The sequence below is a fragment of the Falco rusticolus genome, chromosome 2 (assembly GCF_015220075.1).
Source record: "Falco rusticolus isolate bFalRus1 chromosome 2, bFalRus1.pri, whole genome shotgun sequence".
Classification (NCBI taxonomy): Eukaryota; Metazoa; Chordata; class Aves; order Falconiformes; family Falconidae; genus Falco; species Falco rusticolus.
The window spans coordinates 76,561,378-76,579,989 of record NC_051188.1 but is presented as its reverse complement, the minus strand read 5'-3'; the positions used below and the strand labels follow the sequence as shown (position 1 = coordinate 76,579,989).

General features: G+C 38.5%; 1 protein-coding gene across 3 annotated transcripts in view; it reads right to left on the bottom strand.

The window, feature by feature from the left end:
* The window catches only part of MORC3 (MORC family CW-type zinc finger 3), a 29,875-nt gene that overhangs the window by 9,630 nt on the left and 1,633 nt on the right, over nt 1-18,612 (bottom strand). Inside the window, exons 2-12 of one of the 3 annotated variants that reach the window (XM_037376482.1) lie at nt 14,968-15,040; nt 10,693-10,825; nt 9,415-9,629; nt 8,992-9,139; nt 7,174-7,321; nt 5,821-5,952; nt 5,462-5,581; nt 4,933-5,030; nt 954-1,058; nt 721-843; nt 522-596 (exon numbers count right to left, since the gene is read on the bottom strand). In XM_037376482.1, coding sequence (XP_037232379.1) covers nt 522-596; nt 721-843; nt 954-1,058; nt 4,933-5,030; nt 5,462-5,581; nt 5,821-5,952; nt 7,174-7,321; nt 8,992-9,139; nt 9,415-9,629; nt 10,693-10,825; nt 14,968-15,040 — 1,370 coding nt within the window. Of the gene's footprint in view, nt 1-521; nt 597-720; nt 844-953; nt 1,059-4,932; nt 5,031-5,461; nt 5,582-5,820; nt 5,953-7,173; nt 7,322-8,991; nt 9,140-9,414; nt 9,630-10,692; nt 10,826-10,985; nt 11,006-14,967; nt 15,041-18,612 lie in introns of those variants that run through there. The other 2 variants (XM_037376483.1, XM_037376481.1) reach the window with 2 other exon arrangements.

Sequence of the window (18,612 nt, the reverse complement as noted above, 5' to 3'; positions counted from 1 at the left end):
AGCTAGGAAGCCTCTTATTCTTAAATAAATTCATTAAGGTATTCAAGTGCTTCAACACAGACCTTGAAAGTAAAAGTTACCTAGACAAGGTCCCCCCGTAACAGCCCTAGCAGCTTGTTTCTCTAAGATTCCAAACTATCCTCACATTGCTTACTACTATGGAACAACGCCCACCCGAGATCTGTACTTGAACACCAACTGCTGCCTTGCTTGCCTCAGCAGTTATTAAATGAGAGGGGACCTTTGCATTATGACTTTCCTAATTCTGATTTAGGAGAGCAAACAGGTATTAAGTCAAAGAGGGAAATTTAAATGTAATGCCAACATGCTAACAACAGAAAAGAACAGTGCTTTTCATCTATTTATTGCTAATACCAAATCTTGATTTCAGGGCACTATTTTCTGGCTGGATATATTCCCAGAAGAGTTGCAATTATACCACAGGTGAGACAAAAGGGCATTTAGTTTTCACATTTTTTTCCTAGTGTTAAGACACTTGTAAGAAAGTTTATAGTACTCACTTTTTCTTGTAAGTTTTCTCATATGTAGGATGTATTAGGTCATCATCTTCTGGTTCTTCTGGCACATTACAATTCCTGAGTTAAGGGGAAAAAAACCCCAACAAAACACAACAGAAAAAGCTTAACATCCATGATTATAACAGGTGATAAAGCAAGAACTAAAAGCAGCATTTAGATATTCATCAAAATCTAATTTTACCGGAATTGTGGGTCAGGGTTCAGTGAGCAGTACCACTTTTCTGGCAAGTGCTCTATTCCATCTGGCAGCTTACGCCATTTCAGACATGCATCACATTGTACCCATGTCTGATCAGGCTGTTTTCTGCAATGGAAAAAATATCAGAACTTTCATGGGAAAAATTCATTTTTGTGAATGAGTGTAGAACAGTAATGACAGTATGTGAAATTCTTCTATTTAGAAGCAATACTCACTGTATCTCCTCAACTGGCAAAGCTAATGGGTATTCTTCATTTTTCTTTGTTTTCATTTCATTCCAGTAATCATTAAGCTTTTCTCCTAATGCTGCGATTGTAAGCCTAAAAAAGAAGTTTTTAAAAAGACCATCTTAAATAATCAAATCCTAGTACAGAAAGAACCTTTATAAACCACAGGGAAAGAATAAACATGTGAACCACTAATATTTCTATTTGTACAACAGTAAGCTTTTTGCTTTTAGAAAATCCTAGAAATTAGTAATTGCGTGAAGCCAGTTTATCAGCAAAGAAATTACTGAAATACAAGTCGAAGCACAAAGCCTAAAATCAAGAGTGCTCAATTCAGAAGCACCGTGGATGTACAGTGCAAACCCTGAAGCCACCTCACCAGTTCAACCTCAGTCATGGAAGAAACAAGTACAAAACCACCTCTGTCAATCTAGGACCTAGCTTTGTATTTGCTTGATGTTTCTGTATGCCCATTAACTTCAGGTTCATAACTACTCTAAGTTGACATACAACAATGCTACATGGAGACTGCCAGTGTAGTATAAAGCCTACGTCCTGCTAAAAGGAGCAGGCCAGTCTTACCCTAGGTTAATTTTCAGCTGGGTTAGTTTCCTGATCAGGGCTCATTGCGCAGCTCACTGACTACTAGAGCTGGCACACATAGGAGGGAGTGGTCCAATAAAACAAGCCTCACAGGTGAGGTAGAGGTTAAGACTGCTTCTTATCAGCATGCTGAATTTACATCGGAGTAAAGTGGCTGGGTAACCAGAGACTGAAAGTCAGTCCCTCCCTGCCTGGCTTATTCCAACATCTATTCCACCCTGTCCCTTGAACTAACACAACGTTCATGCAGTGAATTAGTCTAATCTAGAGAGCTTTGATCTAGTTCACCTCTGTACCCAAGTCACAAATTACTGTGCCAGAAAAATGAAGTACCACAAGGGCAGAAATGAGCAGCAACACATGCATAGGATCACTTCTCTCTTTTGGAGAGGGAAGAAGGGCAGATCAGCTTATACTGATCATGACTTTTAAGTTTTATATTTCTGTTTTGGGCTGGAAAGGTACCTGCAGCACTCTTTGCAGAAAAACCTTTATGAAAGATTTTTCAAGTGTAGTATCTCTATGCTCGCATTACAAGTGTAAAAAGAAAAAAGTAAAAAACATTCAATGCTCACTGTGCCAGCCTGTGAGAACATAGCACAAAGCCTAGTCAACACAAACGACTATCCTATGGTGTTCCCAATTCCTCCTCTGCCAAAGGAACTGTTAGTGCCACCCTACAGGAAATGGTTCAGAAGACATCTGTATTGAAAAAAGCTGACACGAGCTATTTTCCAGTTTGACCAATTCCCTGATCTGCTCTACCGTATGTTCTCGTTAACAGCTCTGCTAGCACAGTGACAGTGGAAACACAGGAAGTCCCTAAAGCTGGCAGTATCACTGCAGAGAGCAGCACAAACTGTGGGTGCCATTTAGATACAGGCGAACTGAACTATAGTGGCTGTAACAGCCACTGCTTGCTGCTCCTGCTCCAGAGGGCTGCTCTTTCAACAGCAGGAACGACCAGATTTATGTTGCTATAGCCACTCAATTACTGCAATTAACAGCTTTGTTTATTACAGCACTCTGGTGTGGTTTCTGGGTTATCTTTATATGCAGAGCCTATGTATAAATCAGCAATTCAGGAAAGGCATTGTAGACCATTCAGGTTGCCAGTGGAAGCTGGAACACAACTGGTTGAAGGGCAAAACATGCACCTCGAAAAAGCTAATGACTTCTGCCAAAGTTAATCCACCTATGTTTGCAAGTCAATACCCTGAATTTCTAAGTCCATGTTGAAAGCAAGTGTTAGTGCACACGGAAGGGAAGTCCCTGCTCCTTTAGGGGCATATGGTCCAAAGGAACCATAACAAGAACTTACAGGACAAGCGAGGTTGTGGTAAGAGCAAACCTAGTCAGCACACTAACTGTGGAGTGTGAGAATGTTTATTTTTTCAGTTGGGAGGATAAGGAAAGGAGACACACACAGAGAGTTGTAAAATCTGACCAATTATCATTAACAAAGACAATAACCAGAAACAAACCTGGTCAGTCACACTAATTCTTGATAGGCTATCAAGAAACTGAAGGCAAACTGGGATTTTGCAGCTTGATAAAGATGCAAACCTGAGGGTCCAGGATGTTTGGAGGGGGTCAGTGGAACTATGGCCAACTGATGAGGCAATGTGCATGGGAAGGGGACGCAGGGAGGAACAGAATGGGATAGAGAGAAAAGGATATAAAAGGAGCTGGTTGCATGTAGTCACTCAGTACATTTGTCTGGCTCAGCCCTCAGCCTGATCATAGCAGTCTGTCCTATCTTCTTATTTAATATTTTCTTAACTGTCTACATAATCTCATTCTCAATCATGTGTGTATGGCAAGGACTAAGTGCCAGCTACTGGTGAGAACTCTGTATGTGCGAATGGATTTGGTGCCAGCTCCTGGAGTCAGGACCAGGTGTGTGGTGTCAGCTACTGGAGCAAATGGGGGGGGGGTCTCAGCTGCCCCCCACTGAGGCAGGAACAGCATGTTCCCCAATAACTGGCTCCTGGGGTGGGCTAGCATGAGTAATGGGCTCAGTGCAGGCAGCTGGAAGACTGTGGTAACAGCCCATGTGCCTGGTGCTGGCAGGGGGATAAGTGTCTGCATCTTCCCCAGCCCCAGTGCGCATAGAGTGTGCACATGCACTTAGTAGCAAACTCCAAACTGGACCCAACAGTGAATAAGAGGTGCCAGGTCCAGGCAAGGGTATCAGGCAGGCAAGGGTTGGTGCTGGTACACCAGGGGGACTTGTGAATACAGAGTGTCTGAGGTACGAGTGTGTGAGCATGACGTTTGCTAGCAAATGTCAAACTGCACTAGCCAGCGTGTAGGGAACATGTGAAGCAGGTAAGAGGGCCTGAGATCAGCTTGAGCAGAAACTCCGGGACCCCAGGCTGAGTAGGAAGGAGTCTTGGGACAGTGCTGCTGGAGGAGGTGGCCGCTCCTAATACCCCTTAAGACAAAGCAGCACAGAAAACACAAAATAGCCTTGTCATCATGAAAGGAAAGAAAGCAATACTGAATGGAACAATTCTCAAGGTCTGTATTCAGAAATTTTCCTTGGACAGTTCTTACACCTCAGCTTGAAATCTGCATAGGTAACTCAAACCCTCTAGCCCTTCCTTCCCCACAAGTCTCCTTCCACAATGCCAGCATAGCTGATTCACAGCAGAGCAGTGTAAAGAGACCAGGAAATTCAACTAGTTTAACAAAAATTATCATCTCTGAAAATCTTAAGTCAGACTAGATTCCCAGTCTGGTTCAGTTTAGCTACAGGAAGTATCACACTAGATATTGACTGATGGGATGTGAAAAAGCGGCAACCCCAAGTTAGAAATAAAAACTAGAACAAAACAATGTCCCAAATCACTGCTACCTTAGGATGTCAGGTATTTTAAACGCTCTATCAGGGAGCAGAGGACTTAAGGGCATTCAAGTCCACTCTTAGGAAAGAAAAGGGCTCAAAAATATCCAACTGTTTTTTGAAAAAAAAAAGACCAAACCAAAATTGTTATGAACAGTTAATAGTATGGGATTCATCTGTCAATTTTATTTATGTGCCATACTAGTATCCACATCTCAGTGAGTTATCCTGTGCTCATTTTACAACCAGTGAGGGGCAGAATTGCAACCAACCACTTTTAGGGGACTTACTACTAAGTTGTGTGTATGTGCTGTCAGTGAAATCTAGGATATCAATGAATGCAGTATGACCAGTGTAGACTTACACATCCCACCTCAACTGTTCAGAACAGACATGCAGTTTAATGATGGAACATAAACTTTTTGTCTCACTATTTAGAAAAGAAGTCTTTATGGCAAGTATTTCACAGTGAACAGCACTATTCGATAGAAAGTCCACATAAAAATATACATCTACCTGTATTCATTTGTGTAGTCAAAATCTTGTTTGTTATGGGTTGGTTTTAGGAAGTTGCATTCAATAATTCCAACTACACCAACACCCATGTTGTTTGCCTATAAAAAAAAATTAAGATCTATCAGGAAAAACAATATATATTCTATGCTAATACTGCAAGAGTTTGTCAGAGGTCATTATAAGCTATATATAAAAGGTAAAAACAATTTTCTGGCTTATGACTCCTCTCGAAAAAGGAACTCTCAACACAAACCCCCTAAATAAAAAAATCCTCTGTTCCACTCCTCTTTTTTGTCCTGAAATATATGCTCAGCCCCGTATTTTGTGTAACAAGCTAAGTTTTAAACACAAACATTAGAACAACTGCATACAATTTGATACAATTTTTAACTGCTACACAAACTAAAATGGCAGTTTTGTAAAGGATACATCAACAACCTAGTTTTCATCTGCATTCTTTTTAAAATCAGCATTGCAGCGAAAATTATTTCTAAAGATGTTAAAACATTTTTGAGCTTTAATTTCTTACCTTTAACTGACAGCCAACTCTTTCATAAGCTTTGATGAGTCTGTTTTTATGGTACATCATTATTCCATAGTGATCTTTGTTTCTGCAGTTAAATCCAAAAGTAATTCTTACTGTTTTAGCCTTTTACCAGATATTAAGGAAAAATCTGGTTAATCTCATGTATTACAAAGTTATAGTTACTCTGAGTGTTCATTCTAAACTGGGTCCTGGAACTTTCTTTTTTTAGATTGAGATAATACCTCCAGTATGTCTTACAAAAAAATTTAAAGAAATACCACATAACTGAATCCAGACAGCTTACATTAACAGTAACATCATTAAATTTAGCGTGCGATGATGTAAACATTAGCAAAGGATACATTCAAAAATTTTGGCCTATATATATCACGTTCAATGAAGGCAAGGCTTTTGGAAACCAGCTGTGTTTTCACTTTTTGTCCTCGCAGAATGATCTGCATTGTTGGCTTCAGATACAAAATACTGCAATAAGCCTATAAAACATACAGTAACTCCCGTTATTAAAAAAAACCAGAAACCTCAAGATATGTTGCAATACATATTGTGTTTAGAAGACAAACTCAAGTTTTGATTAAATTTTATGAAATGTGTTTTTTTCCAAACTTAAATCCAGAAAAATAAGAAATGCGAGTGTGCATAATAAGCATACATATGACAAATTAAATGAATAGCAATTGAAGGGCAACTTTTATGAATATGACAAGTTAATCAACTGTCTGAAGATGCAGTTTTACCTTTAAAAGAGCTCCCAAACACAAATGCCTCTTTTCTTATCCCCTATTGAAAGCTTAATAATTCTACTACAAACTTTAAAATAACAAACAAAAGCATGTGTAATTAACTTTCTTTCAAAGGACTGCATATTAACATAGCTTGATAATAGCTATGCAAATCTTCTTATAAACATCTAGATATTTGAATTCTAATCTGCATTTCATTTATCATTATATTTACAACTTCTAATGATTGAATTAGATATAGGACTTCAGTATCTCAATAACTGAAGGTTTTAGTTCAACTGGAATAATAGGTCTGAATATCAACTACAAGAGGTGTCCAGAACACCTAGCAATTCCAGATGTACTTTCTTATAAAAAGAAGCCTTCAAGGCTTATGAATCAGTAGGGGAGACAATGGTCCTATCAATTAGTCTACAGAAAAGCCTTGTCCCTGTCTGCCTGCATACATTCAAACAATGAAGCTGCTTCCCAATATCTCTACCTCTTTTCAACACCTAGAAATAACACTTTGCCAACCTAAACCTATCTGTTTTAAAAGATCCACACAGGCATAGTGTCAGTACTATATGCATGTAGATCTGCACTACAATCAAATGCTTACTCTGCTGACAACCACCCCCCTCTCCCCTAATTTCTGAAGCAACCAATTTCATTTCCCTCTTGCTCCTTCGTGGATAACAATGGCTACATTTAACAGCAAAAGTTATTTGCAAGACTACATAAACCGCACCAATTTTCTCCTAAATAAACAGCAATTGTTTACACAAGTTCAAAAATACATTCCATCTTCAATTTTCAAAATCAGTATTGACATATTGCCCTAACATTTAAATTCTGACATTGGTCCTCCCTCCAATCAACACTTCTGTAGTAAATACCTTATATATTAAACCAAAAACATACAGCCTCCGGCTTCCAAAAATAAACAAATCCTTTTAAAAATATTATACATACTCGCAGCGAGTAGTCACTTTCTGGAACAATCTGGTCCAGTCTCTCCTGTTTTTTATATCCTCTTTTGCCTGTTTCATCTAAGTCTTCTGGAATTCTGATGTCGTATTTATCTTTGTCAAAGTCAAATTCTGTTTTTTCATTTTTATCTCTAAGAAATAAGATTTAAAAAAGTATATATTATGGGAAAAAAAGTCAACACAAGGTATGATATTGTGGTGGACCCAGTACATGTAAGATTCAAGAGAAAGGGAACTCCTTTGAGCCATGGTGGTTTTCCTCATATATTTGCTAAAATTCACATAAACAAAGTTCACCAGTTCCTTCCTGATATTCAAGGAATACAAGAGAAGCGAGAGCAAGTGTGATACTTGTGGTTTCTAACTTAATTCTAAACAGGTCATGCTTCAAAAATAAAAGTGGTCAGTATCAGCTTTAAATTCTGAGGGACCAAGACACACACATTCCTTCTAAATGCAAGATTTCTGAACACTACTAAGATTTTTAATGCTGCAAAAATGAGGCTCACCACAGTTTTCCAATTAAATAATTATCACAATTTCTTATTGGATCAACCACCAGATGTCGATACTATATTTAGTTGCAGATATATATAATGAAGTATACTGGCAGTACCTCTGCACAACATTGAGCTATCATAGTTGGTGCAAATATTCCAGATATAAAGTCTTTCAATAATTTTTAAAAAAACCCAGAGCTGTTTCAGTAGATATGATTACAACACATTAGAAACAACATAAACCCCCGCAAAGTGTTCTTTCCCACAACTTCCCATAAATACACTCCGAAACTCAGAACATGAAAGTTAGGCTGCCCAGTCAGCTGAGTTCACTGTATTTTCTTCTGCTCAAGCAATAAAGTGATGCACATTCCTAAAAAAGTTCATACCTAAAAATAAATTAAAGTCTACTTGGGCAATGCAAATTTGTTTCTGAAGAATAAAGGAGGTGAAGCTTTTCTTATGGAGCAGATGGCAAGCGGAAACAACCAGAATTAACAATACATTTATTACCTCCAGCTTTCTTGTATTAAAATCTCCTATGCTAGAAGTGATTTGGGGCTCTAATACTCACAAGAAATTAATGAAACAAAAAGAAACCCAAACTTTTGACCTGCTATAACTGACTGAAATTTATTTTGTTCTGTAACATTCAATCTATACTCATTCAGGTGTTGTTTCCTGCTCTCTCCCCGATGGGCAACAACAAAGGTAAGAAACTAAACCCCAAGCTAGTTTCTTGCCAAATCCACGTGACTGAAACAGTTCAAAATTGCTTCCTCTGGATACCTTGTCATTTCAGTATTTAAAACTACAGTAAGCTACACACTTAACAACATAGTACAAGACATCATCTTCCCAACCAATTTGTGCTATCACAGTTAAAGGCACAAAGCCTATATACCTCTAGAAGGACACTGCTGACTCCAAAAGCCAGTAATACTTGCCTGTACATACAAATGGGTTTCTGTTTGAATTTTTGCATTCACAATTTCATAGGTCTGAAATAAGAGATTTATAATTTGCCAATTTTAATTTTCCTCTGGCAAAGGCAACATGTTACAAAAGGAAAATATGAAGCCCTTTACATTCTCCTTCCCTCTGCTTTGTTACTTGAGATATTAGCAACAGCTCTCATGCAACGTTAAAGTCCCTTAATCATGTGAGTTTGAGTCTAGTTTGCCAGTTACAGCTAACTGCCCACAGTCTTTCGGAATTATTCCGCAAAAAAAACCCCTTGTATGTTTGCATACACTGAAAGATAAACTAAATGAGATATAAGAGATTGGACTTCACCTTACCTTCTAAGATTCCAAATGATAATTCTTGTTCCTTTTTTCCCTATTATAGCATCTAGCTCTGCCAGTAATTTCTCCTCAGTAGAAAATAAAGAATGTGTTAAGATGGCCTTCAGGCTGTTTTTGGATTCTGCTGGATCACTTATCTGTCGTAAGCATTATGTCAAGGAGAGTAACTTCGAATGAAATTTGATTTCAGATTATGAGGATAATTCTACAACGGTATCCTGTACTCACCTTCACAAGTTCTCGTTCCATATCTCAGAGCTCCTACAAATTTAAAGGATTTAACTTATTTTAGGCTTCCTCTCATCTTATAGTTTATTTAGCCTATCCATAAGACTAGACAAGATTTCCTTTACTGATATATCACCCAAATTTTGCATGTACCAACAACTTTTCATTCAGAAACTGCTGAAAGGATATGTTGGTTGTTGAACGTCACTATAGGAACCATGACATGTTCTGCTTTGGTGACTTCAAGGAAAGTCTGAGATAACATGCCCACACTCATGGTTTCTCCGTTCTTGGTGAAGACTATTGCATCTTTTCCCAGGCGCATGGAGCCCGATTTAAACCCATTTCCATACAGTCCCACTGGAACCCGGCCATTCATCACAGATTTCTCACTGAAACCAAAGCTGAAACATATGAAAACATTAGAAGAGTGTAATAACTCCTATAAAACTTGAAAACCCTAAAGATGCAGGCAAGATTTACCAAATTAGACTTAAACACAATGACTGAATCTCTTGTTTTGGAGACGGGGGCCTACTGTACAATTAGACAATGTACAGTTAAGCAAACCCTGAAAGTCACCTGTATAACATCACTAAAACCACACTGCAAGAATTCACGGAAATTTACTTTCATCATTAAGTATGGAAAAGAAATATAATCTGTCTGGAATTATGCAATAAGCGTTCTTATGGGATTCTAATAGTATTTACTGTGAAGCCACAGGATAACTAAGAAAAAACCTAAAGCTCTTCCCCCCTGCCACCCTGCTTGAAAAATATGTGATCTACAGATTTTCCATTAGTAACTACATGCTACATTTAAAGTGAAACAGGCAATTGTATACAGAACACTAAATTTAGCAAACAAGCTATTAATGATGGTATCTAACAGAAAAAGAAAAATACCAGTTTGAATTCAAACTTGGTCAAGTTTAAGGCCAGAGATTTATCTGCAGGCAGAGCAATACTTTCATACTATAAGAAAAACTGAACAGCACCCTCTTTGCTACCGGTAGAAATAAAAGTTGCAGAAAGATCATTTCAACCCCTACAGAATATTAAATAGATAAACAACATCAATATAATTATCATTCCTTTAAGTTTTCCTCAATACCTTCTATTTTCAGTACTCCAAAGGGTTTTAACTGAATTCTCCTTAGCTCCACTAAAGGGCCCTACAAAGAGTTTACACAGCACAACCACTGTACAGAAAAGTTAACTGGGAAGGCTGACAGAAAGGATAAAAGGAAATTATGAGATAAAGATACACTGACAAAGTTGTATCAAAGTTTTACTAGCATCTGTCTATTCTAGAGTGTCACTTGGGTAATTGCTCATCTTTAGAAATGTTAAGATCATGAACAAAATTAATCAGTTACATTGGGGAAAAAAGAATAAGCTGAGCAATAACAGAACTAGACACTGGAATTTTTACAAGAAAAAAATTGCAAAAGACGTTATCTACCTTAGCATTTTGTGCAGCTTCTCTGAGTTCATACCATTTCCATTATCTGTGAATGTCAAGCATATATTGTCGTTTATCACCGTTTTGTCTATCCATATCTGTTTAGCGCTCACATCTGGATCATAAGAATTATCTGAAGAGAAAGAAAGCAGACAAGGGTGGGACACTAAAAAGCAAAAATTAAAATACATTCACACTTGAACTGTTTAAAGAGTTTAATTTCAGTGAAGATGACAGACATTAACTCTTCCAAAGTTACTTAAATCCACATGTAGCATGCAACAGAGCCTTACCTAGCACGAATACATATATAATCAATCTGCCAAATGGTAGTCTTTCAACACTGCCAAACAGCTTTAAGGAATAGCTGTCCTGAACTTTACTATGGTGCTATGCTTGCACATACATTTATTTGGTGAATATGGTGGCTTAACATAGCTCCCTAATCACGGGCCTATGACCCTGAATAGTCACATGCTAAATTAATGGAGATCTAAAACTGCAGCCATTTTTCAGCTCTGCAGTTAGGTCTGCAATGTAGTTGCAGAAATTTTGTGCTGGCACAGATATACATTTCTCAACTAAGTCACTGAATATTAGTCAACTTTTGTACAGAAACAAGAAGCCATAGTTTTTAATGAAGTACGTGTTATGCTAAAAACTAAATCTCTTAAACCAGTCTCTTCTTTACAGATGACATCACTAAATCAAAGCATTACAATGAAACAGTTACATCAAAACCTGGCAAACCTTGCCTGAAAACAATGCGCAGTTTCCCAGCTATTAGAGATGCCAGTAACATATAGGCAAAAACGTAGGCAGAGATGAGTGGCACAAACACGAGAATAGAAAATGAAACCAGAACAAGTTTCTACTTTCGTTTCCTGCCTCCCAGTTACCTAGTGCAGTATTTACTTTCTCCCAGCCATGCAAACACCTCTCACATCTGGCTCTCAGGAGGCTAGGTTATTATTCACAGCACAGACAACGGTACATCACTAATACACATGGCTGCAACACCTTGCCTGCTGATGGTCTGCAGGCTTTTTAATTGGAAAAGATCAGATTTGCAATACTGTCACAACTTCAGATAATTAAGTTTGAGACACTAGAAAAAACAAGCAAAACCCTGAAGCCCAGCTCCCCTGCATCCCAGATAGTTCTGCAAAATCTAGAATTTTGACTCCACAGCTGCAGATTTAGGTGAAAAAAATTGTTGCTGTTCTGCTACCACATCAGTCACAAATACATATTTTGCTAATGCAAGTTGTTCAAATCTAAGAATGTATGACTTTTCACAGATGGGAAGTACAAAATGCTTTAGACTAAACTTTCTATTTACAGGATTTGAAAGAGGTTGCAGCGTTGCTACCACAAGCGAAACAGAAACCATGGCTCCACAGACAGTTCTTGGCAGCAAAGCTAGTTTAAATCTCATCTGCCCTAACACCACTTTCCCACGTCTCTTTTCTGTCCTTCCCCAGCACTGTACTATTCACGGAATTTGTAAGAGGGGAAAGCACATGGAGGATGACGGGTGGGATGTGATGGCACAGCAAAAGACAGCACCCCTGCCTCACTGCCTGTTTTGCAGGTTCAACTGACAGCCATAAATAAACAGCTCAAGCCAACACTGTGGTCCATAAAAAGGAATCACAGCTTGGTAGCTTGCTTTCTATAAGCATGAAGTACAAATTGCATGCACAGTGAAGAAGTTCATAAAATGTATTTCAGCATCAACAAAAGGGAGAAGCCAGCAACATAACCATCAAGAAGTTGACAGGAGGAACTAGAGCTTAAAAAGCAAATTTTAGAATACAGACCATTAATGGTTTAGGTAAATTCACCAAAATTCAGGCCTCCATAATGCAACCCTATTCATGTTATTTGATATTTGGTATATGGTATAGCCACACATAGCATGCAAAAGACAGATTACAAAAATTATTTAAATTAATATGTCTAACTCAAAGCCTTTACAGCCAGTATAATGCTACTATGCTTTTGAAGATTGTTAAAGCAACTTGTACAACAAACCAGAGGCAAAGGAAGAAGACAAGTCTGTCTGCCTTGCACAGCACATCCAGCATCATTCCAACCAGGTATGGCATGGGGTGAACAGCTGAAATTACTTAAGATACTGCTACCTTCAAACCAGCCAGCCCTTCCCATAGCCACATGGTTCTTATTTCTTCCTTTGCAACAGCTCTGGCCTTATCTAGCTGAAAAACTCTTATTTTCTTTTGTTAGGTTAGTTTTCTGGATTAGCAACAGCAGAACTTGTGCAAAGGAAGCGAAGGAATGTGTGACCAGAAATGCTGCTCCTTCTGGCAACAGCAAACTACTAGATAAGCTTGGCAAGTCTTTCCAAACCACACCTTCATTTTGAGGAACTAGTTAAAGAAAGTCTGCTAATCATTCCATACCCAGGGAAACAATCAACTCTGAATATATCCAGTTAATATTCAAAAATCAATGGCAAGACAATCAACAGGAACTAATAAATTAAACAGATACACAAGCCATGGCTGACAGCAGACAACAGAGACACTACCGAAGAATAGAAGTCTTAGGACACTGATGGATGGACCATGAAAAGGAACCACTCAAGTGTTACCGAAATCTCGGAATAAAAAACTTATCAACACCAATGTGATGCAGATAAACAGACACTTCTTTATTAACAGTCGGGTGCGCGAGTGAGTGCTCTCACGATCAATGCACACCAAGTTTCAAAATCATACAGCTTATATAGGACTTGCTCATACATATTCATTAAGTATTCATGCATAAACATAGCATTTCCCGAAAATCATTAACATACTCTCCTCCCATATCCGATTCTGCACAGTAAAGGTTAGAAAGGTCTGGAAATGGGTCTGGGGTATTATTCGGGTAGGTGGTACATGAGTCCGTGGTCGCGATGCCCCCTGCCAGAATTACCTTTTACCTACATTCACTGTTTCTTGGCAGGTAACTACGAGTTGCTTCATTCGACTCTCCCCAGTTCCCATTAATTCTACTTTCTGACATCTCAATACATTCTCCTAGGCCACACGTAAACACTGCATCCAATCATGAAACTGTTATCTAAGTTCTAAACATTCCTACTAGGTGATTCTGACCAATCCCTTTGGCCTTGGTACGGGGCTGTACAGAGGATTTCATAGTAGCTGTCGGTTGCTGTGCAAACACAAATTCCACTAAAATATTTCTTATAACTCTATATTCCTATTAAAATCAAATGTGGTTAATTAATTCTAACTAATAGCAGATATGTAACACAAGTATAAACCTAAAGATGTTCAGCCAGAAACTTGATAACCCAAAAGAAGAAAGTTAGGATGTTTGAGGAGTATTGTGACAATGTGCAAAAATTACTATGGATGTTTTGAGGAAGCATCGAAGAAAAGGGAAAGATCAAAGTGGATGGGAGAAGAATGGTATAATGAGCAGGGGGAAACAACAGGCTGATCACGTGCACGCTGGCTGCTGGTCAGTATGCTTGCGTGGTTGGACCTTATGCCACTCTGTTGTACATTCTAACTAAACATTATTTCTAACTATTTCCTGCTTGAGTGTGCTCTCTATTCTCAATGTGTGCCTGTACGTATTTGTTCTGCTAGCAAACCCTCAGACTGAAAGAAACCAACAATCATTAAGATCCAAGGTCTGGGTCTTGGCAAAACACACAAACATGGGTAAACATGAGTGGTAAGTGAGTGAGAATATATGTACGCACCACTACTGAACTTTAAACCTGGTTATTCAGTAAGCAGGAAGAGGATGAAGTCATTTGGGCTGTTCGTGTTTTGAGCACGGCTTGTGTTTATGTGGGTCCTTGCAAAGTTACTGTCCTCCTGTCTGCGCTAATCTGTCTGCAGCCAGCTGTGTCTGTACAGGATACAAGTGTGCACGCACATCCTTAGAATGCACACTCAGCTTTACTACGCTCTGGACCTAGGAATAGCAAAAAGCAGTAGGCTTGCATTTGGTGTACTAGAAGGGAAAAGGAATTCACTTGGTCTCAGAATCTTCTATATTTGGCAATCCTTAATAAACTCGGCAAAAAGAAACTGGCAAATCCTACAAGGCCTCTGCAACTGCTGTCAGATAGTATGTATGCTGTTAGGAAAGAAAAAGTCAATCTGAGTGTACCAAAGAAACACATTGTAAGATTCTGAATAGTAACAACAGGATCAACTTCTTTCCTTACTTGAAGAAAAAGTTTATAACAAACAATCGAGTACTCAGGCAAACTATTGATCCACATACCTATAAGTTCTGCAATTGCACTGAAAGGCCACGTGTGACTGGTAGAGTTGGTATGCAAGAACTTTGGACAAAGCTGAAATAAACCACAAACAATGGCATTAGCTTGTGCTCTTCAACACCACCAAGCCAGAAAACAGTACATGTTAACTAAAGTAATACTAAATTAAGCTGGTTTGTACAACACTACCAAAGGGCTGTAATTGAATTTACTTTTAGATACTGGCATACTAACACCTTTTAAAGGGAATATTAATACAACTATTAAAAACAAAAGACCAATACAGAATTCAGCCCAGTATCATACTATATTCTGAGCACGGGTTATGTTGTCATTTTACCAAACCCTCCTTACCTCTATAAAAACATAAGGAACTATTGCTTTAAACTGATGCTAGCTAGAGGTTACAGAAAACATCAGAGCCTTAGTCCAAATCTAGTAACAGAAGCACATGCTCTCAAATGTCAAAAACATACATCTTAAACCATGAGTATTAAACTTAATCCAACAAATGAGCAGCACCTAATACACTCAGCTGCTTACTGTCCAATGCCATTGCTCCTTTTACCCATATTGATCAAAATTACCCGTCAGGTTCCCTCGACTAGTGGTTTATGCTTTTACAATTTGTTCTCATACATTTTACCCTCACTTATGATTAAGATGGAACCAGAGGAATGTAGCCACTACTAGGATTAGATGAGAATATGCAAATAGAGTACTTATTTATGGGACTTACCTTGACAAAAATATTCTCAATTACTTTATGAAAGCCTGGGTTCATATATATTATTCACCTAGATCAAAAGACTAGGAAAGCCAGAACTAAATATTCATATAACTTTAGGATTTGTCAATGCACTGTTTGGAGAAACTGAACTGCTGAAACGGATACAGCTGCGTTATCACTGAGACCATCTGTAATTGTACTTTTACAAGACCTTTAACACAAACCACATATACGCTTAAGCCTCGCTAGCATTGTTATGTTGATGGCATAAAAAGCAGTACCTACAAATTCATAAATGCTGAAAATAGTCTTTGTACAGCACAGTTACATCCAAAAACATAATATAATCCATATAATAATGTGTATATAAGATCATAGAAATATTTTTAAAAGTGTGCACACAACATATCCATACTTTGTAAGCTTTGCAGTACTACACTGTCAAGCGCTTTCACATAGCTAGTAAAGTCTAAAAAAAAGCAAGCAACCCCTTCAAGTCTCCAATTTCATTTATCAGCAAAAAGGAATAATCCTACAAGCAAGTTCTAGAGCCACGAGCCACGTTCCAGAGCGGGAGGTGGCAGCAGCAGCAGCCCTAGTTCAAATCAACATAAACGGCCAAGAAACCTCACCCTTGATTCTAAGCTCCTAAGAGCACAGGATACATTTTCAGACTGCAACTTAATCCCTGCATTTCTCCATTGAGCTAGAGTACAGTTATGAATAGACATCACACTCTTAACTGCCATCTGTGCTTTAAAACTCCAGTTTTATAAAACCTGGTAAATCGAGTCAGGCTAAAGCCACTGTGCCCCTTTCAAATTCCTAACAGATACCAACAAATAATTTAGAATCCAAGAAGAAAATGACATCAAGCTTTTTACTGAAAACATATTCCATGGCACATGGTTAAAAGGATCTTTTGATTTCCTTCTTCTGCCATACAATAACTCAGTGGATCTTAAGATCTATGCATTATTTACTTCACCCTTTCACAGTGCTGGCAGCATTTTTCCTTTGCTTTCTAAGCTTCATAATCAAAACACACAAAAAATAACTGTTTTTTTTCTTCCTGCCTAAAATCCCTCCTTGTCAAAACAAAAACACTTAAACCCCCCTCCACCACACAGATGCACATTCAAGCATCCAGCATCTGCTGAACCCGCTGCTAAAATATTTCTCTGCTGTTAGCCAGTGAAAAACTCCAACCACACACAAGGCAGACTGGGACCTCTGGAGTTACTGCTGGCATTGCAGCCTCAGCAATACAGACCTGGCAAGAAGTCCTAACTGTAGTTTTCATAAAGACATGAACTCACAGTTGTGAGCCTCCCCTGATCACCAGACAATGCTGATGAAGGAACCTCTGCATCACCAACAATGACATAGTCATGAATAAGTGTCCTTTATTCTGTGAAGCAAAGCTTACATATGCTTGGCAATAAAATCTCTTCACATGTTGCCAGTGTAACACAACACTTCTCCATCCCTCATTTATTTCACTGCTGCATGCTAGTGATTAACTTTGAAAAGAATGGCACCTTAAATCAACAGCATCTTCTGTAAACACCCACCAGAATTATGCTGGTCTTCTCTGGATCACTGTTTCAAGTGGTAAGGTTTTAAGAAAGGCCGGAAGGCGATACATGGAACTGGGAACTTGTGAACAGGTGTATGTGAAATGAGAAGACATGGGTCAGAACATGGGAATAGCTCTAGTATCACGCCCCTGCCCCAGCAAAAGGTGAGCTGCTATCCCACAGGGTAGTTGACAGGAAAGTCTACCTCACAGTAGATAGCATCATTTGCTCATGTAAGGTCCTGAAACAAGGGTACAGGACAAAACCAGATTAAAAAATGGAGAATAGTGGTTTAAGGCCACTACCTTTGTAGTTTGCTTCTGAGCATACGTAGCTGTCAGCAGCAACTCATCATTTCCTGATGAGTTCATCACGAAATATTTAAGCCCATTTTGTCCCCTTACACTTCATTTCATCAAAGCCCCGCTTTAATGGGCTCATGAATAATTGAAGTTCAATAAGTACAGTAAGAAAGAGTTAGTCCCCTAGTGAATACTCCCTTTTCACTATGTTAGCATGGCTGTAGCTGAGACAATCCAGTTGCTTTGTTCACTGGGCCTAATATATTTTGTTACTAAGTGGGTTTTGGTTAGTGGTTTCGTTTTTTCTCCAGTGACCAAGTGCAGCCAAATTCCTTCTGGAGATACAAACTTCCCCCTCCTTCAAACTGCATAAACAGTGTGGTTTAGTCTTTTTATATACTAAGAGAAGCATCTCTTAAAATTATGACCAGCAAATATCTAAGAATAAAGCAGTTTACCTCTCAAAAATGACAGACAGCTTTGGGAATGTTAGTTTTCCAAGAAAATCAGAACTCTTCTATCCCTTGCAGATCATAAGGCATGCACAAATTAAATTACAACTGAACAATCTGTTTTATCTTACAGAAGAATTTCACAACTTCCTGGGGAACAACCTCACTGCCATTTTCCTTCTCTTCCTCCCAGTTATGCTAGTCCAGTTACATGATTCTAGTGAACCACATCAGGGAGTGCATCCATATTAAAAACCATTTTTTAAATCTTATTTTGACCTGGATCACTTCCCTGATCTGTCTCATCATGTAACAGAGCAAAAATTTCACCAGAGCAATGGGAACGAGTTACCAGGCCTGTGCTGCTTATACATTCTTCTGAAACTAATGGAAACATTTCGGTAAAACCCAATGTATTTCCAAAGAACAGCTGCTGACAGAAGGGGCTGTGACCATCAGCTCTCTATTGTTCTCTAGAAAATAGAGCCTTTTACATTGCAGGACACAACCTGTTAAAAAACTCTATCAGCTGCTTCACTTCAGCAAAAAACTACAATAATCACAGCTTTCACTGAAAACAGAC